The 24,374-nt window shown below is 34.6% G+C and overlaps 5 protein-coding genes and 1 long non-coding RNA gene across 9 annotated transcripts in view; 4 read left to right on the top strand and 2 right to left on the bottom strand.

Annotated features, from left to right (window-relative positions):
- LOC105318672 (equilibrative nucleobase transporter 1) overlaps positions 1–6,921 on the top strand; it is a 52,650-nt gene extending 45,729 nt beyond the window's left edge. For all 3 annotated transcript variants that reach the window (XM_034482643.2, XM_066079033.1, XM_034482644.2), the window contains 6 exons: positions 1,140–1,238; positions 1,468–1,651; positions 4,353–4,479; positions 5,154–6,525; positions 6,627–6,683; positions 6,791–6,921. In XM_034482643.2, the coding sequence (XP_034338534.2) occupies positions 1,140–1,238; positions 1,468–1,651; positions 4,353–4,479; positions 5,154–5,324 (581 nt within the window). In that variant the 3' untranslated portion in view covers positions 5,325–6,525; positions 6,627–6,683; positions 6,791–6,921. The remainder of the gene's footprint in view (positions 1–1,139; positions 1,239–1,467; positions 1,652–4,352; positions 4,480–5,153; positions 6,526–6,626; positions 6,684–6,790) is intronic.
- Positions 6,922–8,177: 1,256 nt separating this feature from the next.
- Positions 8,178–9,076, bottom strand: LOC109617425 (uncharacterized). The gene is made up of 4 exons (XR_010711958.1): positions 9,014–9,076; positions 8,635–8,843; positions 8,405–8,474; positions 8,178–8,287 (listed from the first exon to the last, which is right to left on the bottom strand). It is a non-coding gene; the product is annotated as an uncharacterized lncRNA (long non-coding RNA).
- A 1,040-nt stretch (positions 9,077–10,116) lies between these two features.
- Positions 10,117–11,340, top strand: LOC105318670 (shematrin-like protein 1). Its single transcript, XM_011415898.4, has 3 exons — positions 10,117–10,788; positions 11,042–11,074; positions 11,224–11,340. The coding sequence occupies exons 1-3, from the start codon at positions 10,149–10,151 to the stop codon at positions 11,226–11,228; spliced, it is 678 nt and encodes a 225-aa protein (XP_011414200.3). The 5' UTR covers positions 10,117–10,148; the 3' UTR covers positions 11,229–11,340.
- A 1,321-nt stretch (positions 11,341–12,661) lies between these two features.
- Positions 12,662–15,593, top strand: LOC105318669 (potassium voltage-gated channel protein Shaw). Its single transcript, XM_011415896.4, has 2 exons — positions 12,662–13,371; positions 14,229–15,593. Exons 1-2 carry the CDS (start codon positions 12,892–12,894, stop codon positions 15,354–15,356), a joined length of 1,608 nt encoding a protein of 535 aa, XP_011414198.3. The 5' UTR covers positions 12,662–12,891; the 3' UTR covers positions 15,357–15,593.
- Positions 15,594–18,039: 2,446 nt separating this feature from the next.
- Positions 18,040–20,086, top strand: LOC105318668 (rRNA methyltransferase 3, mitochondrial). Of its 2 annotated transcripts, none has more exons than XM_011415894.4 (4): positions 18,040–18,309; positions 18,678–18,922; positions 19,273–19,425; positions 19,558–20,086. In XM_011415894.4, the coding sequence occupies exons 1-4, from the start codon at positions 18,044–18,046 to the stop codon at positions 20,076–20,078; spliced, it is 1,185 nt and encodes a 394-aa protein (XP_011414196.3). In that variant the 5' UTR covers positions 18,040–18,043; the 3' UTR covers positions 20,079–20,086. The 2 variants fall into 2 exon arrangements, with proteins under 2 accessions (XP_011414196.3, XP_011414197.3); XM_011415895.4 differs by having other exon boundaries at positions 18,173–18,313.
- Positions 20,087–21,248: 1,162 nt separating this feature from the next.
- Positions 21,249–23,111, bottom strand: LOC105318667 (transmembrane emp24 domain-containing protein 2). Its single transcript, XM_011415893.4, has 4 exons — positions 22,834–23,111; positions 22,349–22,544; positions 21,991–22,098; positions 21,249–21,775 (listed from the first exon to the last, which is right to left on the bottom strand). The coding sequence occupies exons 1-4, from the start codon at positions 23,014–23,016 to the stop codon at positions 21,651–21,653; spliced, it is 612 nt and encodes a 203-aa protein (XP_011414195.1). The 5' UTR covers positions 23,017–23,111; the 3' UTR covers positions 21,249–21,650.
- Between the last annotated feature and the right edge of the window lie 1,263 nt (positions 23,112–24,374).

The raw sequence follows: 24,374 nt of genomic DNA, 5'->3' as shown, positions 1-24,374 counted from the left end.
AAGCCCATTGTAAGAGAATGAATGATGTAGTCTACCCTTTTTGCTATATCACATGTATTACCAAAACTAATTTGCATTCACGAAACAACGTCACAAAAAGCAATGCAGTCGTTTTGTTCAGTTCAAACTAAAATACAGTGGTATTAAAATTAAGAACAGACTTGTAGACCGCAGTCATATATGCAATCTATTATGCTTACAAATGCATTTTACAATTCTTTATATATAATTATGTAGTTTATATTGTTACAATAAGATTGCTAGTATATCAATTAGACATCGGAAGGACAGGACACCAGTATCGGGACAATACAACCCTGGTTGTAACAATCAAATTCTGATGATTCCTAGTATATGGATTATGAAAACTACAGATTTCTAATGCAAGGTTTCATTTTGAAAAAAAATACAGACTCCATAATAAGCTATATCTTGTTTAGAGCCATGATATCATGCTATATGCATTTTTAATAGTATAGTCTGTACTTAGACGTAGTGTCACATGATACTTATGAAAGGTGTCAAATCTCAAGATCATGTGAGAAACTAACGAAAGCGGAAACACTAGTATCGAACTTTTGACATACGTACTGATTAGAGCTCTTTTTTGCGTCCTTGCATTATTTATAGCGATAATACACATTCTGTAGTGATCAAAAGTATAATGAAATGTTTATATTAAATATTATTATATTTTCATGTTAAATACTGAAATCTGATTGGTTTAGACGCAGTTGGTAATCCGTTATATTACCCTCAGCGTTGGAACACACTTCGCAACGGGTAACACAACTAATTGTTACATGCGCGTAAATTATGTGCGTACGGTTCGCCGTAGAATTCACTTCATTTCTATATAAAAGCAGTAAAATTCTCTTTAAAAATAAGACATTCAGTATAATAAAATAAATAGTGCCTGTACAAACAGGCACTATTTATATACTAACACTTGTAGTACGATACCTAAAAACATTCGAACCTGATACAAAGTATAGGTAATTTTAAAGATATCTTTTAGACAGTTAAATACAGACATCATTATGTTCGGTCTATTCCGAATCTGTTCATCAAGTAATGTATTTAATTTCAATATTGTGTAATCCTACGAACTGAAGTAATCCCAGAGGTTTTTATTGCAGTAAATACAGAGTATTTGCGTCTATATTCCGGTCTCAAACTGCTTGGGTTAGCCGTGGCCCCGGGCCTTGGATATGTTTTGGATTGGAGGAAAAGCTATAGTAAGTCCAACACTTTTATTTTTTAAAATATCATGTTCAAAAGTGTATAGTGGCTATTCTTAAAAATAGAAGAAAAAAACTGCTTTTGATAAACTCCCGAATTTTTTTGGCCCGGTTCGAGACTTAATTTAGTTGAAATTCCTGAGCATAAAGATATCATTATGATGGTAACAGAGATGAGATATTCCCGCTCTGCGTGGTGAAATAAACATGTTTGACTCAATTGCAGACCCCCCTCGAATCCAACACATGTACAGAAGTCTGATGCTGATGGTGCTGTCTTGTATCCTGGCCTTGCTCAATTCCCTGCTGCCACTGATTCCGTCGCTGCCGTTCCAGATAGCTGGCTTTGTGCTCCAGATCGTAGAACGGGTGGCAGTGTTGGTGGCCGTGGTCAGCTTTTTAAGTCACGTGTACGTACCCTGTTCTTGTCATTTATAATCGAATAACTCTGCTAATAACTCATCTCTAGAACTAAGATTTTGATAAGAGTCAAATTAGCATCATATTAGTCTGGAAATGAAACATCTAAGGTCAAATGACGAAAGAGAGTGAATTATTACCGAAAATGCTAGAGCGTCAAATGTTGCATGCATATGCTTCTTACATTATGTTTCAATAAAATCTGTGACTGTTAAAATTCTAAATCCTTATTCATAAATATTGTAAAATTTCGAACACTGGGTAACAAGCGACCATAAATGGTTTTTTCTATTACAAAGCCCTAAAAACTAAACTCCGAAAAGTGTGGATGTCATATCTGAGGAAGACTTGCACAAATATATACATATAAAGGCATTCATGGAAATATCATCAATTTACACTTTTCAAGTTCTGAAATGAAACGACTACAATACCTATTACGTCCAGTCCATTGAAAATACGATGTTGGCGGGCGGACCATTCCCTGAGCCTTTTATTAACTGTTTGTTCGTGGACACCTGCTCCACAGTGGCTTTGACTGGTTTCTCCACCAAAACATGCTTTCAAAGAAAAAACCTAAAATATGACAACAGACTGATTATGTTCACAGATATCTTGAAAATGTGTGTGTTTTTTTCAGACTGTGTTAATTCTCAGATCCAATAAAACACAACTTTCTTCGATCGAAATCAACAAATTTTATGACCCAGGTCAATAATTGTATGTTTATTTTCTCCGAAATCCAATGCGATTTTCAAGCTAAAGTAGTTAAATTTGTAGCAAAAACCAAGTCTGTAAAAGTTATTTTCAAGAACTACTTAGTATTAAGTATGTACCCATGAGGCACACAATGGCTCCTTTGGTCATTATAGAATAGAGAGTAACACTGTCCTGTTCAGGGGCGTAGCTAAGGCTTCCTTATAGTGTAAGCAAATTAAGGCAGGGAGTTTGGGGGCTGCCTTGAGCCCCCGTCCCCTACTCCAATGGGTACAGAGCGAAACCCTGGTGGGGACCCAGGGGGCGAAGCCCTCGGAAGCTGGCGAGTTTTCAGCATTTCAAACACTTCATTTTTAGTATCCAGAAAAGGAAGAGTCATTAAAATAACCCCAGTTTTTAATGTGTAAAATGCTTACTTCAACATCATCATAAAATTAACGATAAAGAAGAAACAGTAGTACCTGATTTATAATAAGATTGATTTGATTTATGTTTAACTAGTCTTGTGCTTTCTCTCCTATTGGTCTATAACATTTTTGTCTACAAAATACTCTTATAATGCAAAAGATAATTATATATTTAACTTTAAGATTCCGTTATTTCTATCTCGACAATCTATTCTTAATCATTGTCAACTTCTCGCTCACGCTATAGAATTGCATGCAAATAATATTAGAATATATCAGAAGAGCAATTCATTATTTTTTTTACTTACTGAAAAAGAAAGGCAATTCAGTCGTCTGTGCTATTTCTCAGCAAATTCTGAGATAACTTGGTTTAATTTTTATTACTAAAAGAAAGTTTTCATTAATCAGCATTATTTAAATTCAATATTTTTATTTATTTATTTTTTTTTTATTTATTTTTTTTTGAAAATGATGTGGAAGCACTTGCGTATGCACCTGACTGTTCGGGTTGATCAGTATATCAAAAGAAGTTCCTCCGTTTTGTGTAAAACTAAGAAATGTCTACAGTGATAAATAACTAATTTTAAAGTTTATTGCGTAGTAATTTATAAAGTTGTGTGAACAAACGTAAAATTAAGCGTCTCCAATATACCTTATCCCTTAGCAGGCTTCTCCTGATTTCCCACAAGACAAACCAAGTGTACAAAATTACAATTTATTTTCAAAGTTTTTTCTACTTCCTATTATAAACCACAATAGATATAGGTTACCCCAATATCCAAGATAGTCGACTATTATATTATTTGAATTTTCACTGTACTCACCCGATCTCTAAGTTAAAATCACTGACTTTATTAAAAACAAAAACAAAATTGGCGTATATAGATCGTCATGTCCGAAGCAAATACTGCCACCAGTCTTGCGTCACTAGTAAACAGTGCACAGATCTGTGCTTAAATAGAGTCTGCACGAGTGTGATCCGAAAATGTGTGATAACAAAGAACAATAATAATGAAAGTCATATAATTATTGTAATGATATAAGCAGTATTAATTAGTGAAATTTTGTTCAATTGGAGAATGACCTTTATTTTTGTGAAAAGGACTGAGGAGGCAAATAGCATAAACATATGAGAACTCCATATTTACAATGCTTGGAGAAATTTGTTTTTTTTTTTTAAATATAATAATTTTACGTTAATTTTGTTTTCTTCCACGTATTACATTTACATCCGTATTCTAAACATTTGTTGTAATGTTGTATCTGCTGATTAAGAGCATTTTTTCAGCGCTATTGTTTAAAGTGTACTTGGATATAGTGATATATTTTGAATACATGTAGATGGTATTCACTGATCGAATGTATTAAAAATCATTAACCCAAATTATTGATCTAATATATGATTACCTCTCAAGCTCAATAAAAGTATTATGTCTTCCTCCGCTATGCCGTAAAGATTTTTTTCTTCACGGTGAATATGGGATAATACTAGAAAAAATGACGTATGATTCATTATTAAATTTTACTTTACTTTTGCAAGTTTCAAATGCCTTTTATTCTATTTCAGCCATTTTCCAATAGAGCATTTTGGGAAATACATCGGGTGCCATTATCTTGTTGCCAGTCTAAGTGGTTTAGTTGGGTTTGCATTCCAATACTTAATTCATCATCACATGAACAGCAACCCTTTTTATGTAAGTAAATATAATAGACACAGCAAAGATCAACCACGATATAACGTTAGATAGTGTATTTAATCGGCATTAGAACCATTTTAACAAGAGCTTGGACTTTGGGTAGATGGTGTCAAACAGCATTGTGACGTAGGCCTGTCTATTTCATTGTAGGCCACCCAGCCATTGCTCTTTGAAATCAACAAGATTTGTCTGGCTTTTGAGCTATGACTACGCAATCGGTGTATAATTCACTTGAAACCAGCGTCATTTTAACTTGTTTTGACGCAAGAAATAGATAGATACGTCCTGCTGAAAGTCCAAGCTCTTGTTAAAATGGTTCTAGTTACAACGTACAGTCATTGTTAAAATCTCGGTGCAAGGAATTGTTATCAATGCCATCATTGACCAATGCCATTAAACACACAAGACATTCATAAATTAAATCTTTAAAACGTTTGAGAATCAAAATCATTTTTTGAAAATCACTGATATTGGGGGTGTTTTTGCGTAATATTGATTTTACGTAAATTTCGCTACTTATGTTGGGACATTGAACTTTTTTCCCCCTTTTTCTTAATACATGGAGGTCTTTTGTGCTCAATAATTCATCGTCATAAATCACACAATGTCACTAACATTTTCCATGATTAATAAAGCAGATCAATGACACCTACACGTATTGGCATTTACAGGTGCATTTGATACTGTTGGTGTTATTAGTCATCTCCTGCGGTCATCCAATCAACATTTGGTATCACTGTCGTCAAGGCCTCATTCACGACGCCTCGCAGTCTGATTACGGAGCGGAAATCACGCCGCAGGAAAAACTAGTTCCCGATCTCGATAGTCCAAGTACAGCATGAACGATCGACGCCAGACTTGTCTAATATATTCAAAAAAGATTCAAAGTTCAAGGAAACATATCACAATATGTGATTGTTCAGCAATTTTTTTTAAATTCAATTTTGACATGACAACGATCTGTCCTGCTTTGTGTTTATACTATATGATGTGAAAAATTCTTCTGTATATAATGCTACTTATATTTGGTCCATGAATATCACTAAAATGTTTGACGATGCGTCAATGAAAACAGTTTTTATACTGATGTCAATGATATTGAATAAAATTGATTGAAATATTGAATTTTACTTCATTTGCTATAGAATGGGCATGATTAACTTTGAAAGAATATGCAAATGATCGATGGAAGTCGCACCAATAATGTGTTTAAATGTGTCCTTGAGGCTACCTACTACATACAATAAATCATGTTCATCTTTCATTTAGTTTTTATAAGAATTAACCCAAGTTTTGAAATTGTTTCACAGTTTAGACGGTTAATCATGTAGTTTAAAGTCATTGAGAAGCAATAATTCAACCCTTAGGCCGCGTGAATTTTACATTAGTAAGGCAGGTAGCACCTGAGGATTACATAACAAAATCATGCTCATAACGTCACGTGGATGGAGTAAACTGTTATAAGATACCGCACATGCAACCTTCTTAGGCAGACTTAATATTTGAGAAAATTTGCAATGAACGGATTAACGAAAGCTGCGGTTGCGCTTACACTGTTATCATGTGCGTGGGGACAGAGACACAACACCAACTCTTTTGGGCAAGTTCATCCATGGGAGCCTAGTTATAAACCTGACATGGATTACTCCACGCACCTGTTGGAGAACCACTACAACCAGTTAGCTCTGCAGCAACAACAGGGGGTGCCTCCGTATCAGCCGGACTACCCAGACGACTATCAGGGTAGGGGCGGTTTCACTGACCAACGTCTACAACACCCGTCCGTGCCTCAGCACCCTCAGCGCCCAGTCATGATCCTTCCACCCCAAAACCGGTATCACGCCTCTTTCAACAGTCGCATCGGGGGATTTGGATTTGGGGGGTCCGGTTTTGACGCACCCGGAATCCAGTTTGGGGTTCACCATGCCCCGTTTTATAGGCCGAATGTCGTCTCGCCCATCTTCTTGCAATACGACAAACCTTCATTAATGGACAAAGTTGGAAAATTCGCGAAAAGCGACACCGGAAAGGCGATCGGTGCATGTACGTATCAATTTTCATAAACCCGCTCTATGTATATTTATGTGCACATGCTGTAACTATTTTTTTTTATCTAATTATGGTTCGTGATTTCTTATTTTTAGTGGCAGTTGGAACTCTTTTGGCCAAGACTATCAACAACTGATCAGGAAAAAGAGTCGGTAAGTTGAATATTGCTTCACCCGAAGGAAAAATCAAATCAGATTCCACGTCTCATGCAGCATTATTTTTTTTTTTTTACCTAATTCAGTCAACTTTCTATTTTCAGAGTAATGGTCTAACCTGAACAAATTGAAACAGCACAAGAAGCGAAAACCAAAACCTAACATTCTACAATTGTTTATGTTTTTATACAAATACTCTAATAAATGGACATTTATCAATGTCTGAGAATGAGTACTTCTTGTTTAACTTATATATCTATATTTCTGTCATAACGGTAGTAAAGGGCTACTTTACCGTAGGATGACATGTACATTATGTTTTGATATTTACATTTTCCACTCTCTTTGTCTGTAATAACTATACGAATCAATTCTGGAGCCTATAGCCCAATAATTTCATAAAAGCAGCGTGACACAAAATGGACGTGTCTGATAGTTTTGGCCACTTATCATTATAATAATAAAAAAAATTTTAAGCGCTTAAAAACAATTTTGCAAAAAAATATATTAACATGCATAATTGTATAATTTGCAGTTAATACTGCTTTCATTAATATAAATGGAAACATTACTGTATCTTTCAAATTCTTAATTACAAGTTCTTGGAAGACAAATTGTGGGTACACCTGTCATGCCCGGAATCTTGTTGAGGATTTGAAAAGCAACTAGCACCAAGCACCAGTTATAATTCGTCGTCAACTATATGCAATTTAGAAACATTAAATGGCGGATCTGAGAAGTATAGCAAAGAGTTTATAGATACATGGAACAGTCTTCAGCTTCCTTAGAACTGTTTTAACAAGAGATTGGACTTGCGGCAATAGGTGACAAACTCCGATCTAATGAAGGCGGGGTCTACTCGTGGCTAATAGATATGATATGACAAGCTTCAAAATTCACCAAGAAATGTATATTTTGTTGAAACACGACCCATTTCATACAATTAGCAACTTTCTAGTTTTGATAGTCTTTGAAAATTTATGAGCGAATTAGCGAATTTATTAGAGAATTATATGAAAAGATGTCAAAATGTCAGAGCTTGTTTTGAGCAAACTAGACAGTAATATCCTACGTAAAACCCAAGCCTTTTGTTAAAACTGCTTTTATTAGTATTATCGGACTTCCATAAATAAGTAAATACTCGCAAGCTAAAGTTACACTTTGATTACACTTAAAAATATTGGCGATTAAACTGAGATAACAAAAATGTTTATTTTTTTTCTTGAAACCCTAAAGCCGTAATAGTTCCTTACTCTCTAAATTTGTATTTTCGCCTTAACTTTGTTGTTGAATAAGATGTAGTTGGCATTGTATACTATAAATATATGAGTAGAATTAGTATATGAAATAAATTTTGACTTGAGGATTTCCAAAATGTTTGTTCGAAAGCACAGGAACGAACCTCTTTATGAACTAAATCCGGTTCACTTTCTACTGGTATTTCACGTAAAACCCGATCATCAAAATTACAAACTATGAAAGAATATCATATGAATTTTGAAACTTATTTAATGAATATGTCCAGAGATTCAATGTCATCCACAGCAATTTCGATGAACAGAGTTTCTCCTCCAAACAGGTGGGATGACGTATTAAAGTTCCTGAAAAAGATGCGCAAGGATTAAAAGATGACCACATTAAATATAAAAGAATAATTCAATATTCATATACTAAGACTGGGAATAAACGTGTATTATGTAGGTTTCTAGTTTTCTCACCACAAGTAAGATTATCCAAGCCGTCTGCTCTCCAAGACATTTTTGGCCACATACAGTAGAATCAACACCACTGTAAAATTATTGAAAAAACGGTTAATTCTAGTAAGCAAAATTTGGGAAGGTAACAGACCGTACACCGTGACAATTGCAAAGAAAAGGCATCAAGGATGCTAGAAATAAAAAGCAGACAATCGTAGTATTAATTTGAGCAAAAGAGACAAAGGACTTACGAAAGATAGGCATCACAAGGCTTCCTCCCGAGAAGTTCCCAAAGAAATCAGTGGATGGTTGGTTCCATCCGTACAGAGCCGGGCTGTATCCCGTGTAGTAGAGGGAGGCAGAGGCAGTCTGCAATAACACACAGAGGCAGACGGCTACGACGACCCCCGAGATATGGCACTGGTTCATGATTGTCAGATTAAAGCTCCTGAAACAATATCTGAAAAAGAAAATTCAAGTATTTTCACTTTTCAAGTCATTCGGAAGTTCGAGTATTTTATGAGCTTAGAAAAAGAAATTTAGATTCATTTTTGTGATTTGTTTTTTTGTGAAGAAAAAAAAAACAGAACAAAAAACAACAGGCAAAACATAGAGCATAAGAAAACATACATAAAAGGACAAGAACAACGGTTTGACCAGGTTTCACATATTCAAGGTATATATACTAGCATGGTACCCAGGGTTTTTGAATAGCCGGATATATTGCCTCATACTTCCGGTGAGAACGCCCCCTGTGGTGTTACGGTGTACCCTTGTGTATGACTCGTAGTGAACGTTCACGTATTACTCATGATTACCAGACTGCACTTTATGCATGCGTTGCAATAAAGTATACTTTTCTTTCCCTTTTTTGAAAATTATTTTTTATTCAACCAAACACACTTAATTTTTAACTTTCACCCTTTTTAAGAACATATTGGTTAAATGCATATGGACTAAGCCTGTTATGAGAGACCATCTTAAGTTAATAGCAAGGGGAAAAAAGCAGAGAATGTTAATGATGTAGCAACCTTATCCACGATTAACCCCTTTTATTCAATCCTTTGTATTTGTTCGTTCAGTAAACCTCTATTATTGGAGTACCATTGCGTTTATCAATTCAATATCGAGAAGTATATAATTATCGCATCTTGTGTAACTTTCCTAATGCTGAAAATGTGCAAGAAATGATTTCATTTGATAACATAAAAAGAATATTTAAATCTGACCATACATCTTAACGACTTCTACAAATAAAAACTGTACTTTTATTATTCTAGATTTTGATAAAATATACATGTTTAGATCTAGAAGAAACCAGCATGCTTCGATTTCAAAATAAAGTGGAATAAAGAAAGGATAATAGAAAATCTGATGCTTAATTTGATGGAATGAATCATCAAAAGCTAATTGCTATATGCTATATTGGGGAGTTTCGGAAGACCATGTACAACGAGTTATTTAATCATTACTTAATCAACTTAAGGTAGGGGTGTCTCGCCTTTTCCGAATTACAACTTATTCCATAACTCGCTCATTCCTCGATTTGATTGGATAGGTCCCTATGACGCTGCAACACCAGAGGGCATGCACAAGATGATTTTGTGAATGAAATCGATGTAGGCCTGTGAGCGTGACGATGGACAGGGGTTTTGTAATCGGAAATGAGTAATAGTAAAACGTGAGTTTTTTGCAGTAAGGTCTGGTATATAAAGGGAACCATCATGGAGTCGATCAACATCATTTGCCTGAACCCGACATCAGAATGCGTAGCAATACCATCTTTCTTGTCTCTGTCATCGCCTGCTTGCTACCAAAGTTCAGTCTCTGTGCTAATTACGGGGGCAACACACAATCTCAGAATGGTTACGGTTCTACCCAATATCAGGGCACCCAGTGGAGTGGGAAGACAAACACAGACTATGATACCCACTTACTAGAAAACCATTACAATCAGCTCTACCAACAACAGTTTTACCAAGGCAATGCCCAGCAATATCCCCAATCCCAGTATCAAAGTGGCTTTACGGGATACGGAAAAACTGGTTCTCAGAAAGGGGTCTATAATTCGGGCTACAGCGGAAGTTCGTACCCAGCATCCTATGGTAAAACTTACTCAGGGTACGGGAAACAGACACCATACCAAGGTCAAGATGTCGCCGTTGTTGTTCCACCTAGTGCTGGCTTTTCCGGTAATCCTGGATGGGCTGATTCTGGATTTGGATACAATGCTGGATTTGGATATGGATTGCCATCAGCTGGTTTTGGATATGGTAATAGTATCCCACAATATGGATATGGTCCTCTGGGTTCTCCAATATCCCCATATTTATTTCAAGGACCTTCTTTAATGGACCATGCCATGGGATTTCTCAAGACTGACACAGGGAAACTAGTAGGAGCAGGTATAGTACCTTAATATATTGCGAAAACAAAACTGATTATATCATTCTTTATGAAAGGGGCTATTGTCATTAATCTAAGCTCAAAATTTTCTAATTTTGTAACCCCATTTTAAAGTATAAAATGCTTAATTGAATAGTTTCACCAGATACTACTGTCAGAAGACGAATACAGTAACAAGCTATATAAGCGAGAAAAATAGCTCATAATTCTTTGCTCAGCACATTTTCATGATTATTTTTGTTTTCATTTCAGCCGCCCTTGGGACTATCTTATACAAAACTCTAGGTAGGAAAATATCTTACTTAAATTACAGATTTATTTGCTTCGTTTTTTTTTATATGAATTACATTCGATCATATTTTTTTTATATAAAACAAGTCATTTGTCTGTGATATTGTACTGTTAGATTAGCATCGAGTTATTTTTCATTTTAGGGTGATCTACCTGCTCTCCGGTGATGAAAATGCAACCAGTGTGCCAAATTATTTATTGTGTGTGCTGTATATTAAAAATAAACTACACCTAGAATACGTGTGTTTTATTCATTCAACATGTTCTGCACGCGAAACAAAACACCTCTATGACGACTGACAGCCAAGTTCTAGCGCCATAACACTTGAAGATATCGTAAATGATTGCTATTAAACAAGTTATTGGTTATGCTGGTAAACATTGTATCTGTATACTATAGTGTACAGAAATATAACTGCATATTCAAAGACCTACTGTGTGCGTCGGAAGTGAGAAAAGAATAATAGCATCCTTGTGACGGTCGCGATTATAAACATTGTTTGAATAATATTTTCGGAAGTGTTACAAAGTAAATAAAGGCGATTCTCTCTTTGTCTTTTTAAACAATATGATAGAGTGTATCTTAGAACCATTTTACCAAGAGCTTGGACTTTGGGTAGATGTGTCAAACAGCAATGTGACGTAGGCCTGTCTATTTCATTGTCAGCCACTCAGCCATTGCTCTTTGAAATCAACAAGATTTGTCTGGCTTTTGAGCTGAGACTACGCAATCGGTGCATATTTCGCTTGAAACCGCGTCATTTTCAACTTGTTTTGACGCAAGAAATAGATAGCTACGTCCAACCGAAAGTCCAAGGTCTTGTTAAAATGGTTCTATATTAACATATGTTAAAATTGGGTAAAAGATGGTAGTGTTAAGGATCCTTTGATAACCAAAAAAATTCACATCTCTGTAAAAATATACATTAAGTTTATATACCCATGTAAGTTTCTAGACGTCTGTGGTTGCCCATTTGTATCGGTGAGTGGACTTGAAGTATGTTGTCTAAGAACATGGCTTTCAACAACGAGTGACCACAACCAGTCTCGAACCACCAACTTTATGTTTACTGACCTAACACTTATTGCCACTGAGCCAACAGTTCCTCGTTAATATAACCCTAAGTTTTACAACAAATATTACGTTCAGATAACTTATAATAAGTTCACACGAGTTCACCCTTGTATTAACAAACCAAAAGAGTTATATTCATTTAGTCGAGTATTTCCGATATGATATTGCTTTTGTACCACCATTTCTTTCATCTATGGCATAATTGATTTATAAAATTTTAAAGCATTCATTCGAAATTCGCCAGCGCAGGTGGGTGGCGGAGTGCATCACTGGACAAATCTACTAATAAAGGGTTGTAAAATGTATATTATCCGACATACCAGTATATCATACACGATCTTTTGATATCATCTATAACAAATGAATATGTCTTAATTATCTTTGTTTACAAATATTCTGAATATAACTCAACGAAATAACACTAATTCACTAAGACCCTAGGGGCGATTCATTCAAATACATTGATGATTTGAGTGATATTTCCCCGTTTTTAAAGGGTCTAACGGTGGGGTTTAAGTTTATCTATTGAAAGATTACACAACCAATCAATGTAATAAGTTTTAGGTGTTAATTCAGAAAATCTGCCATTTAATACCGTATTAGAGTCGGCCGAAAGTCAATACTAAAGGCAGTAAGTCGTTTTTCTTTCACTGTGTGCATAAACAATAACCATACGGGGAAATGGCTTCTCCAAAACAGCAAACAGTGTAATTCGGATTCTTACAAATCTTATGCTATGGGGGAAAGGAGATGGATTTATGCAATCTTCATCAATGTTGGGGGAACAATTTTCCAAACAAGAATGTCTACATTGAAAAAGATCCCGGACTCCCGCCTGGGAAGCCTGTCGCCTGCATCGCCGGAATACAACGCGGAGACGGACGAGTACTTCTTTGACCACAGTCCGGTCCTGTTCAACGAGATTCTGGACCTGTATCGCACAGGAGAGCTGCACGTGCCATCCAACTGCTGCGGCGCCGTGCTGCAGAGAGAGTTGGAATACTGGAAGATCCCCAAGTGTCTCATATCCGAATGTTGCATCCATTCCTACCATAGCTACGTTCAGGCTCAGAATACTATACAGTCTATTCGAGAATCGTTCGAGGATAACATTTTAGATTATAGTCCAACGGAATATAGGAACAGTAAGATGAAAAAAATGTTCAGAACAATATGGATAACTTTAGACCAGCCCAAATCTTCAACTTGTGCTAAGGTTTGTGATGCTTTTTTATTTAGAAATTGGCCATGAACATTTTGTTTAAAGTCACGGTTTTTTTGTTACACTCCTTGATTATCAACTTCTAAAAGAGGCGGACAAAAACTCTGATCGAATACACGTCACCAAACTCCTTGTCAGTATGTACGGAATATATTCGTTATATTCAAACGCATGACAATCCACTTATTCTTTTAAACCCGTATTAAAAAGCCTTGTTATATAACTGTGACCCTTAATGATACCCCCTTTTCTTGTCCTAATCTTTTACTAGAATATAATTGTTCATTATGCAATGGAAAAATCAAATCCGATTTTATCAGTTACATCTAGGTTAGAAACAAAATTATCAGTTCATGTACATGTACGTTAATTAATCTGTGATTTACAAAAGCTTTTATACTTCAAAGTATTCATAAATCATTGCCATCAAAGCACAGTCAATCGTTGAAAATACGTTCTTTGGCGAGCCAATGCTAGCAATACAAAACGTTATACGTATGTACTTGCCATTTATACGTTCTTAAATTCTAAAACTTACTTATTAATACTACCATTTTACAAATAGATTGGACATTTGTGTGAAGTATTTTAAAATTGCATTTGTGTACCATGCCTGTATAATCAGGTACAAATTGAAATCGTGATATCACATCAACCTTTCAAAAGACTTCCTGCTGCAAAAGGTCCAAACTTGTATGATTAATCTGAACAACGTACTGAATTCTTGCAACCATATAGTAAAAATTTAAAATGGCAGCACCGTCTTACTCAATAACAATATAACAGTGTACAAGATTACGTTTACCCCATCAAGTGATTTTAACCTCACTTTTATTTCTTTCTTTTCTCAGATTTTCAACGCCCTGTACCTGGCTCTGGTCCTGTTGTCTGTTCTGGTGTTCCTCTTGTCCTATCAGCCGTATTGCCGAAACGAAACCATGACACGTGAAAAACTGGTGTACATGAAAAACTACTCTACGATCTCTCTGTTCCAATCCGTGAACCTGAACAATGCAAAACAAGTCATGTTCTTAACCACGGAGATTCATCCTCTGCTGGACAACATAGATCTGTTCTGTATAGTCTTCTTTACCCTCGAGCTATTCGCCCATTTCTTCACCTGCCCGCGCAAAATCAAGTTTTTCACCTACGTGCTTAATATTTTAGACTTGTACCTTGTGGTTGCCATGTGGACGACTTTTGCAATAGAAACGCAGATCGAGAAATATCTGAATGATTCCGGGATGATTAACTTTTACACTGTTCTCAAAGCATCGCTAGTTTTGCGTTTGTTGCGGTTCTTTCGATTAATGAAGCAATTCAGTGCTCTGAAAATTCTATTCATGTCGCTTAAAGCCAGCATCAAGGAACTTTTGCTATTGTTTATCACTTTTCTTCTGGCTTCGGTCTTTTTCGCCAGCTTTGTGTATTTTGCTGAATTTAATGAACAAGATGTCTTTCCCACTATAATTGAAAGTGTGTGGTGGGCAATCATCACCATGACAACAGTTGGCTATGGAGACATGTACCCAACATCCTCTGCTGGTAAACTGGTGGGCATTGCGTGCGCAGCATCCGGTATACTGATTATAGCAATGCCGATAGCAGTTGTAGCCGCTAATTTCAGTGAGTATTATTTGAAGAATAGTGAACGAAGACTTCGAGGACGACTGATGAAGAGTAAAAAGAAAAAGAGGTCTTGCTGTAGCTGGGGGGAGTCCCCACAGGTCAATCATTATAGCTCTAGTCCGCCTTCACCAAGGAACTTATTAAAACGACAGAACTCAAAGCTAACAGGTATCATTGCATCAAATTCAAAGTCGAATGGAACCTCGAAAAAGCAAAAGGGCAAAAAGACAAAAAATCTTCCCAATGGAGTACAAAAAAGAGACGCACCATCGTCTGCTATTTCGAGAAAGTCTGTTACAAATGAAAACCATGGAATTTGGTACGATGTACCGGACTTGCGTGTACATTAGGCAGAGGAATAATGCACTGCCGGATATTGAGAAGTTATTAGAAGTAGTAATGGATGAAGAACAGTACTTCTACAATCAAATAAGTGGATAATATGTTTATTCGCTGATTATATATAACTCATTTTATTTGTAATAACGTGGCAATTATTTGTTTTATTTTTATGAATATTTGTCTGTACATGTTCATGTATTGTCAAATATGTGTATTTTGTTTTTAAATATACTGTTTTCAGTTTATTTTATTTTTGTATTCTCTTGAGTCTGGTGTCACATCGGTCCCAACAAATTGTTCCTGCAAATTTCTGATTCAAAAGTCTATAAATCCTGGAAAACAAATCTTTTTTAACCTATAAAAACAGTTTGATAGCGAAGAATGACCCCTTCATGACATTGGCTTAATGGATTTTTATCCTTCTCATTTTCAACAAAAAAATACTCAGCTTATTTATTAGTACAAAGAGCTGAGCTTTCAGTTCTTCAGTACTTTGATTTGAATAGGTAGACGTTTCTATTTAGACAGACAGCGCAATCACGCGACACTTATGGGCTCTTTATCTTAATATCAAATTTAAGTTGTATTTTGTGAACTTTGAAAACAGATCCAAATGTTGATATCATGAAAAAAAAACTATAGTGTAAGGGTATACTAAAAAAAACTTCTGACTAAAATGTAATGAGCTATCAACTGGTATATGCGTGTATTCACATAATACTAAACTATTTAATATAAGATGAATGCGTGATTTTTATACACCCGCTCTGAAGAAGAAGAAGAAGAATAAGGGGGTATACTGTTTTGCCCCTGAGTGTCTGTCTGTCCGTCCGTAACAAAAAAAAATCTGTAGCATTTTTCTCAGTAACTGTTCATCGCAGATGCTTAAAATTTTAACACACTCTTTGAGCATTCCATACGTTGGGATGTATTTTTGTGCAAATTGGACTTTAACTTCCTTTAAATGTCGACTTTGCTTATTTTGTATATTCACATCAGAGCGGGGGTATTACAAGTGAGCATTGGCTCACAGATAGATTTTTATGATATAACTGCATAACGTTAAATTCACTGCTTATATTCGTTAACCAAAGACGCACTTTGTATTTAAAGGACTTGTACAAGATTTGAGCTCAGAATCTTAAATTTCATTTTTCCAATCCAAATTTAATTATGAAAATGGCTAATATAGGTATTTATTTAAACAATAAAATGCTTTCTCTGGTGATTCATTAATGATATGAAGGTAGTGACATTGCAGAAAAAATACATAACCTGCGTTAGCGGGTTATGTAAATTTTTTCTGCAATGATCACCAAAGAAAGCATTTTATTGTTTATATTAACATCTTTCTTTAAGCTAATTGATAAATTAATTAGGAAAAGTAAGTAAAATTCATTAAATTACTGTTAATGTACGTAAGTAAGTTAGCTAAAAGAAACAGCAAAATCGTCTCCTGTGAGACTTTGAGTCTGACATCGTCATGATTATTTCGTGCAGTCCGTGATTTTTCCTAGGTCGCTATAGGTTTATTTGGACCAATCGATAAACAGGGCGTGTCGATATCTGTCCTGTCATTTTCTTGTCAGTTTCAGCCGCTGTAGATTTCGACCAATCGATAAATGGGGCGTGTAGATTTCAATCTGCATGCTGTTTCTATAGAGCAATGAACTAACTATAAGTTTCCGTAAGAAATAGATTGAATCATACTTGGTAGATGTAAATATAATGCTTTGATAACATATGAGAGTCAAATTTTGAGTTATATGCAAGATAAAGAGTCTTAATTATTTGGTTTGTAAACAAAGCACGAGCCTTGTTATTGTTAACCCTTATGTGTTTAATTGGTCCAAGTTTCAATCAAATGGTGCTTTCTTCTGTTGATAACTATACATGTATTTATGAACACATTTAATCAGTTTACCTTATTTGCCACGAGTCATTTTGTCAAAGAAATCATTACGGTAATTCTATACTTTACATTATTTGTAAACAAATATAAGACTCGAGCTTTGTTTACATTACAATAAATTCTTACCTCTGTATCTCTCTTATAACTTGACCTCTAACATTCAAATTTTGGTCATTCATTCAAAAAGCGCAAATAAAATTCTGATCGAAATTTAAATCGACTATTTTTAAATGTTATGTATGGATTGGAAAACTGCATGTGCGCCGTGTCGATGATAATCCAGGGACTTTGCAAGAATGATATTTAAACCTTCAACAAAAATCTTCGTATGATTTTTTTTTTAATTTTGATAAGGAGCATGGCAATAACTGACTCGAACACCACTCTTGGGTTCATCACCACGTGACTCGTAACACCGTCATATGACAACTTTTTTCCCCGATCCACAAGAATTTCTATCGATAAGTCCTCTGGAAATAGTAGCTGTAAAGATGCTTATGATCTTATAGTGAAAATTGCTTTGAAACATTTGGAAGTTTCCCTAGGCCTACTACATGTATAAAAAAAAGTTGAAGCAAATGCATTTTTATACGAAGGAGCTCAATGAGCTTGAGCAAATCATTTGCCAACCATATTATTTGCTATCACAACAAATTAAATATAATGACATTTTTATTTTTTTTTCAAGTATCTTACCTCTATAGATAATATACAGATCTTGAGCACTCGTGTAATTTTGGGGTATCTGTTAATCGGGATCGCGATTTCATAATTATTACCAAGATGGCCGCGTCCATGAGGCATAATTTTATCAAACCAATCATTCCTATGTCATGTATGTATGCACATAATATGCACTTTAGAAACAAATCTTCTAATGCAAACAGTACAAACGAGATGAAGAACCCAAAAGAAAATGCCAGTCACTATTTTCACCCCAGAAAAAACCAGAAATATAAGAAAGTTCAAGGATCAAGTATCGGGAAAAGCAATTTGCTGCAATCATATCCCGGAGTGAGACAGCTGGATGAAATAACTGGGGATCATGTGTAGGTAACATGACTTCAGTAAGATCATAAAGCATTTCTTGATGTGCAAGATAATAGATTCATCCTCAAACCTCATCTTTTTTGTCATGGTTTGAACAATGGGCAGCAGACGATGGAAATATTTTTATTTAAGATTCGTAGGTTGAAATGTTATTGATAGGCATGATAAAGCTGTTTCTATGGAATCTTGCAAGTGAATGTTTCACAGTTTTGACAACTTTATGAGTTGATCACCTTTGGTGCCAAGTTAAAGAATTTTGTCAGTTTTTGCCTCTGTTGAATACACCAGTACACTATGTACTATGGGAATGGAATTTCAAGAATAAAGTCAAATCTACCTTATTCTGTTTGACATTTTGCAATTTTAGGAATGAACTGGTTGATTCCAAATCAGCAGCTGGTATCGAGAAAACACAAACAATATTTCTAGAAGGAGAAAAAATTATTAGACAGGCTGTGAAAGCTGGAATCCATTTTAAATCGGTATATACTACAGAGGTGAAACTTTTGGAGAAACTTGAGTTGGGTGAAGCTCAGCAGTACATTACAAAGGTCAAAGCCTTAAAGAGCTGGGTCTCCCAAAAGGCAGTTGAGTCTGATGGCATCATTTGTGGTAGGTATCATGACAGAGTTAATTAAATATTTAGTTCCAAATTTAATATCAATCAGAGCTAAAATCTTTCATCTCTTTTGGTCAAAATATTCAAATTTCAGCCAAAAATTTTAAAACAAAATATTGTGTTCTTGTATGTATGTTTCCATTTTTACAGGTAAATTAATTACATTAAAAAAACAACAATCTACTAACACATTTTTTATAACACTATTTTTTATATTTATTTTTTATTTATATATGGAATAAACACCAGATACTCTACCTATAAAGTTGTGTGACCTGTAGTTGTAACTATATGTACATGTAGTATAAATACATGTGTATAACATATCTGCTAATTTTTATAGCTGTAGCTCAAAAACCAGACCCAAGTGTCAGTGAGACAGAGAATAGGCTGCCTGTTACCGTGGTGATGGACAGAATCACTGATCCTTGGACAGCTGGAGTTCTCCTGAGAACAGCTCACGGTGTAGGATGTAGGAGATTTGTCACCACAAAAGGTTCAAAGAAACTCATCTTCTTTCTGCCATCAAATCTTGTTTACTCACGTTGTTATTCACAACTCACAATTTGTAGTTATATGTATGGTACCTTTATTTACCAAATATTTAATTCATTTATAATGAATTTAGGGTGTTGCAATATGTGGGACTCTGAAGTTTTGACAGCTAGTGATGGAAGCCATTTTTACATGCCAATTCAAACAAATCTGTCCTGGAATGTACTCAAACAGAATGGAGAAGCTGAAGAATATACAAGAAGGAAGGTTATTTTTACATCAGCAAGGCCAATGACATTTCAAGCAATCTTGAAAGCAGAGGAAAAGTTTCTTACAGATAACCTTGAGGATGAGGATACAGATGCATTGGATAATGATTCATCACCTACAAGTTTATCAAAATCTGCAGAGAAAAGTGGATTTCAATTAACACATTTCAACGAGGTGGATTTAAGTAATTCTGATGACTTTACATTGATTATCAGTGACGACACACTAAAAGTTTCAAATCAAAAGATAAAATTTCTGCATGAAAACGATGCTGTTTTAGCATCAGTACCTATGACAAGTGGAATGACCAAGTTAAATCCAACAGTGCCCGGTATTTTGATGTTGTATCATTTACTTGGTCAACTGACTTCTAATAAAGTTTAAAAAATCTTGATTTCTCTTATATGTACTTGTAATAGAAATGTTAGCATCAAACAATTGATATAGAACTAACCATGGTTTATGCACAAGCTTTTGCATTTAATAATAGTTCTGTATGTTTGGATGAACAAACATACGTTGATCTCCCTTTTGTATATTTCTAGAAGAAAATGTCAACAAATGTAGTCAATACAAGCCACATTATTTACATGCATGCTGGAACATTATGAACCCATTCATTTTTTAAAATTTAGCGTTAGTTTGTCACTTGTCAATAATTTTTGTTTAAAGATTGCTCTTGATGAAATGTTGATAGTGAGCCGAATAGTTTAAGAACTTGGTATAAAATCTTTCCAGTAGTTCATTATCGTAATAAAAAACAGTTGAACAAAAACTAATACACATGTAAAAAGAATTGAAGGACACAGGGAGGATATTTTATATTTGCAGGTCATATCAACTCATATATCAATATGAATATATTAATTTATGTGGTTTTTTTAATGGAATGTTACATGGAATCTCATTAAATTTTTGGAGGTTTTTTATTTAAAAAAAAAAACGAACAAATTGATCTTTTTTTTCTTATGTTTTAATGATACAAAAAGTGCAACAAAAGAAACAATATTTGTTACGATAATGCTGCTTCGTAAAACAAGGCAGTTTATGTTGTGCAGCCAAAATTTAGGGAAGAAAATAAAGCTTCAATACCGAAACAAATATTTTTCGAGGTTATTACATTTGATTTTTATAAATATTAAATCAAAACAACCTATTTCAACTGATAATCTTATAATCTTTCCCTCCTGTATTCTAGATGGTAAATACACATCTGACACAAAATATAGATTTTCATCTAAAAATTATTTCCGTGGTAAGTGAAGTTCTGTTCACCAATATAGAGCAAAACAAAATCTAACATTTTTTTTCCTTAAATATAAAACAAAAAAGCTGTCACCTAGAAAGAAAGGGAATGAAAAAAATGTCAAAATCATATACACTTCAGAACTAAAATATTTAAAATGACAAGAAACCACTCATACATGTACATTCTATACAATGATGTGAAGGAATGAATTCTAACTTTTGAAATTTTCTACTCATGATTAGAAATCATAAAATAGAAACCAACCAGCATACTTAAATTAAAGTTCAATACATTAGTCTTTTAAAAAAAAAAATAATGTAGCCTAACAGTAGAAAATGAGATATCAGGTTTACATTATGCACATTTTCTAAAGCATTCATACCCACAGCCATTATCAAGCACTCACTACATCTTTGTACAATGGTAATCAAATGAAGCATTTAAATCAGGGCAATCTGTTTTCACAATACATTCATTTGTTTATTGTTAAGGACTTACTTAGTACAAATATTACCCTGTTCTTTAACATGTAGTGATTTAAGTGTATCTTACTTTAGATTTCAACTTGAAGAGTGAATGAAAGTAAATAATTGTTCAGTCTATATGACAAATTTTCCCCATGCATAATTAAATTCTTAAATACGACAATTTCCACTGGCTGAATGGAAAATCACATACACACACATCTATAGTAAAGTTTTAAGTGACTAAACAACTCTTCTGACTTCAAAAAATCTCTTTAAATAGTACACTTGTCCTAGAGTCATCGCCACCAGCACCAGGGCTTCAAAGAAGGACCACAATACCACACGGGAGTTGGTGTTTTCATTGACTAAATTAAAAAACAACTCATGTTATAAAAATCAAAATTCTAAATACATTGCTAATATATAAAGTTGCATTTATCATAAACTGATTAAAGATTACATTTCTTTTGACAATAGAACAATTTACCATTGGTAAGTTTCACTTTATTCAGTATCAAACATTCTTAGTTTTATGGGATATGTTTATTTGAAAAATTGAGATGTCAGAGCTGCGACTTACTTGCTCTGTGGATTCTCTCCCTGACTTCCATGTATTCTTGTTCGTGCTTTACTCCAGTCAGTGCTGTGGACAACTCATTGATCATCTCTGTCAGCTTGTTGTGATTTGCTGCAAAAAAAAAGTGTTAGAGAGTCATTAAAAAAAAATAATTTTTCTAAAAGCATTATTTCGATATATAAAATATTATGTGTTCTATATTTGTGCCATTTTTTATGAGTTGTTAATATGTCATCATAGAGATGGAAACTCATCTCATTCAGAAAAGAATTTGAACAGATACTTGATCTGTAAAAAGTTCAATCAGTTTGAAAGCATTATCAAATGACACTATGAAATTTCTAAAAGATGTCTGTTATACCATCACTCTCCATATTATCTGTCTCTTTGGGTTTCTCTCCAATGTCCATAGTGAACATGAGAATCTTTGGAGTCACAGTCGACATTTTGTTATTGAAACAGTATCTGTAAACACCATCCATATGGGCTGCAAATGTGTATTTTCCATTTGATTCTCTGTCTCCTTGGTGAATGACTTTTCCATCAGGTCCATAAATCTAAAATTCCAAGAGCATTCAATGTCTCAAAATATTAATTTAATCATGTTAATCATATTACCTAAGTAAAACAAAATGACATTAGGGAACCAGTATTGAAATATTTCTTATGGAATTCTGTTGCTCTATGCCAGTACTCTATAAAATTGCTTAATTATTTTTATCTGCACTAATGCATTTTGTTGATCATTAAATTGTACAGTAAGAAACTATTCAAAGATATGGTAGATATATAAGCAAATTACAATCCAAACCCAATGTTTAGGGAAATTGTAAAAGAGAATCTTACCTTCACATCTATATCAAGAAAACCACCCTCAGCAACCTCAAACATTAGACTCATTTTCGTCCCAGATGTCACTTTATCGAAAAAACATTCTTCTGCGTGTGCATCAATGTTAATAAAATAACAATCGATGGATTTCAAACTAATTATTGAAATTAAAACACCTATTGCAATGTTTAAATACATAGTTCTGGATGTATGAAGAACCAAATAAAAATAAATATGCCCGGTTTGTTACAAACACGTCGGCTTAGAAGTGAAACAGGATGCCACGTAAATTGATCTATTGCGCATGCACAGCAATACGACCGAGCCCGATCCAAAATGAGAAAAAACGGGCTGCTTTTGTCAGAGACATAAATAACATTTGTCAATAGTGTTTTTGGTAATCAAATTCAATTGCTGTCTTATAATTAAAATGATAATTTTTCGTATATAACATTTCATTGTAAGAAATGTAGATCCACAAGGTAATATCAAATTTAATTATTTTACCTGAGTTAATTATGTTCGTAGATCATAGTTTACAGTAACTGCATAGACGTCGGAACTGGATGGGGGGGGGGGGGGGGGGCTAGGGGGGGTTAGCCCCCACCCTTTTTTGCAACGTTATACCCATAGGCGTCGGAACCGGGGGGAGGGGCTAGAGGGTCTTAGCCCCCCCCCCCCACTTTTTTTGCAAAGTTAGACCTAACCATTAGGGATATAGCATAATAAAGGGTTCAGCCCCCCCCCCCCCACTTTTTCTCGGAGCAGATGTGTTTCCATAATTATATATATATATATATATATATATATATATATATATATATATATATATATATATATATATATATATATATATATATATATATATATATATATATATATATATATATATATATATATATATATATATATATATACACACTATTTAATTGTTCATGTCTGTCTTAGCTCTTTCAATCATCCAGCTCTTTCCCTCTTGTATATGTTTATTGAATGTTTTATGTTCATTGGATGTTGTATGTGCAGTCTTCATGTTGCCCCTTGAGGGCTCTTAATTGGTTAATAAAGAAATTGAATTGAATTGTTCCTAAATTTACCTTGAAAGATTGAGAAGTTGGAGTCATAGGCATATTAACCCCCAAAGTTAGACCTATTGGCTAACCATTAGGGACATAGCATAATTATAAAGGGTTCAGCCCCCCCCCCCCCCACTTTTTCTCGGAGCAAAGATAATTGTTCCTAAATTCACCTTGAAAGATTGAGAAGTTGGAGTCATAGGCATATTAACCCCCCCCCCTCCCCCACTCCACGGATTAGGAATTTCATGATTTGGGAAAAAAAAATTATGTTAGGTTTGTTTTTTTTTTAATAAAAAGGGACCCCCCCACCCCACCCCCACGGATTAGGATTTCCATGATTTTGGGAATTAGTTTTTTTCCTCAATATTTCTGAGGATAAGTCTAGCTCCCCTACTTTCAATTTGCTTCCGACGCCAGTGATACCTAACCATTAGGCACACGCTCATCATAGAGGGTTCAGCCCCCGCCCCCACACTT

The sequence above is a fragment of the Magallana gigas genome, chromosome 3, assembly GCF_963853765.1.
Source record: "Magallana gigas chromosome 3, xbMagGiga1.1, whole genome shotgun sequence".
NCBI classification, from domain to species: domain Eukaryota; kingdom Metazoa; phylum Mollusca; class Bivalvia; order Ostreida; family Ostreidae; genus Magallana; species Magallana gigas.
This window is presented reverse-complemented; position numbering and strand designations above follow the sequence as displayed.

What these genes read in the sequence shown, in the direction of transcription:
- LOC105318667 (XM_011415893.4), bottom strand. Translation starts at nt 23,016, where the DNA reads ATGTATTTAAACATTGCAATAGGTGTTTTAATTTCAATAATTAGTTTG. An exon ending in TTCTTGATATAGATGTGAAG is followed by an intron (nt 22,545 to 22,833) that starts GTAAGATTCTCT and finishes TTGGAATTTTAG; the next exon opens with ATTTATGGACCTGATGGAAA. An exon ending in AGATAATATGGAGAGTGATG is followed by an intron (nt 22,099 to 22,348) that starts GTATAACAGACA and finishes TTTTTTTTGCAG; the next exon opens with CAAATCACAACAAGCTGACA.
- LOC105318670 (XM_011415898.4), top strand. Translation starts at nt 10,149, where the DNA reads ATGCGTAGCAATACCATCTTTCTTGTCTCTGTCATCGCCTGCTTGCTA. An exon ending in AGGGAAACTAGTAGGAGCAG is followed by an intron (nt 10,789 to 11,041) that starts GTATAGTACCTT and finishes TTTTCATTTCAG; the next exon opens with CCGCCCTTGGGACTATCTTA.
- LOC105318669 (XM_011415896.4), top strand. Translation starts at nt 12,892, where the DNA reads ATGGGGGAAAGGAGATGGATTTATGCAATCTTCATCAATGTTGGGGGA. An exon ending in AATCTTCAACTTGTGCTAAG is followed by an intron (nt 13,372 to 14,228) that starts GTTTGTGATGCT and finishes TTCTTTTCTCAG; the next exon opens with ATTTTCAACGCCCTGTACCT.
- LOC105318668 (XM_011415894.4), top strand. Translation starts at nt 18,044, where the DNA reads ATGGCCGCGTCCATGAGGCATAATTTTATCAAACCAATCATTCCTATG. An exon ending in GTCTGATGGCATCATTTGTG is followed by an intron (nt 18,923 to 19,272) that starts GTAGGTATCATG and finishes TAATTTTTATAG; the next exon opens with CTGTAGCTCAAAAACCAGAC. An exon ending in GAGATTTGTCACCACAAAAG is followed by an intron (nt 19,426 to 19,557) that starts GTTCAAAGAAAC and finishes TAATGAATTTAG; the next exon opens with GGTGTTGCAATATGTGGGAC.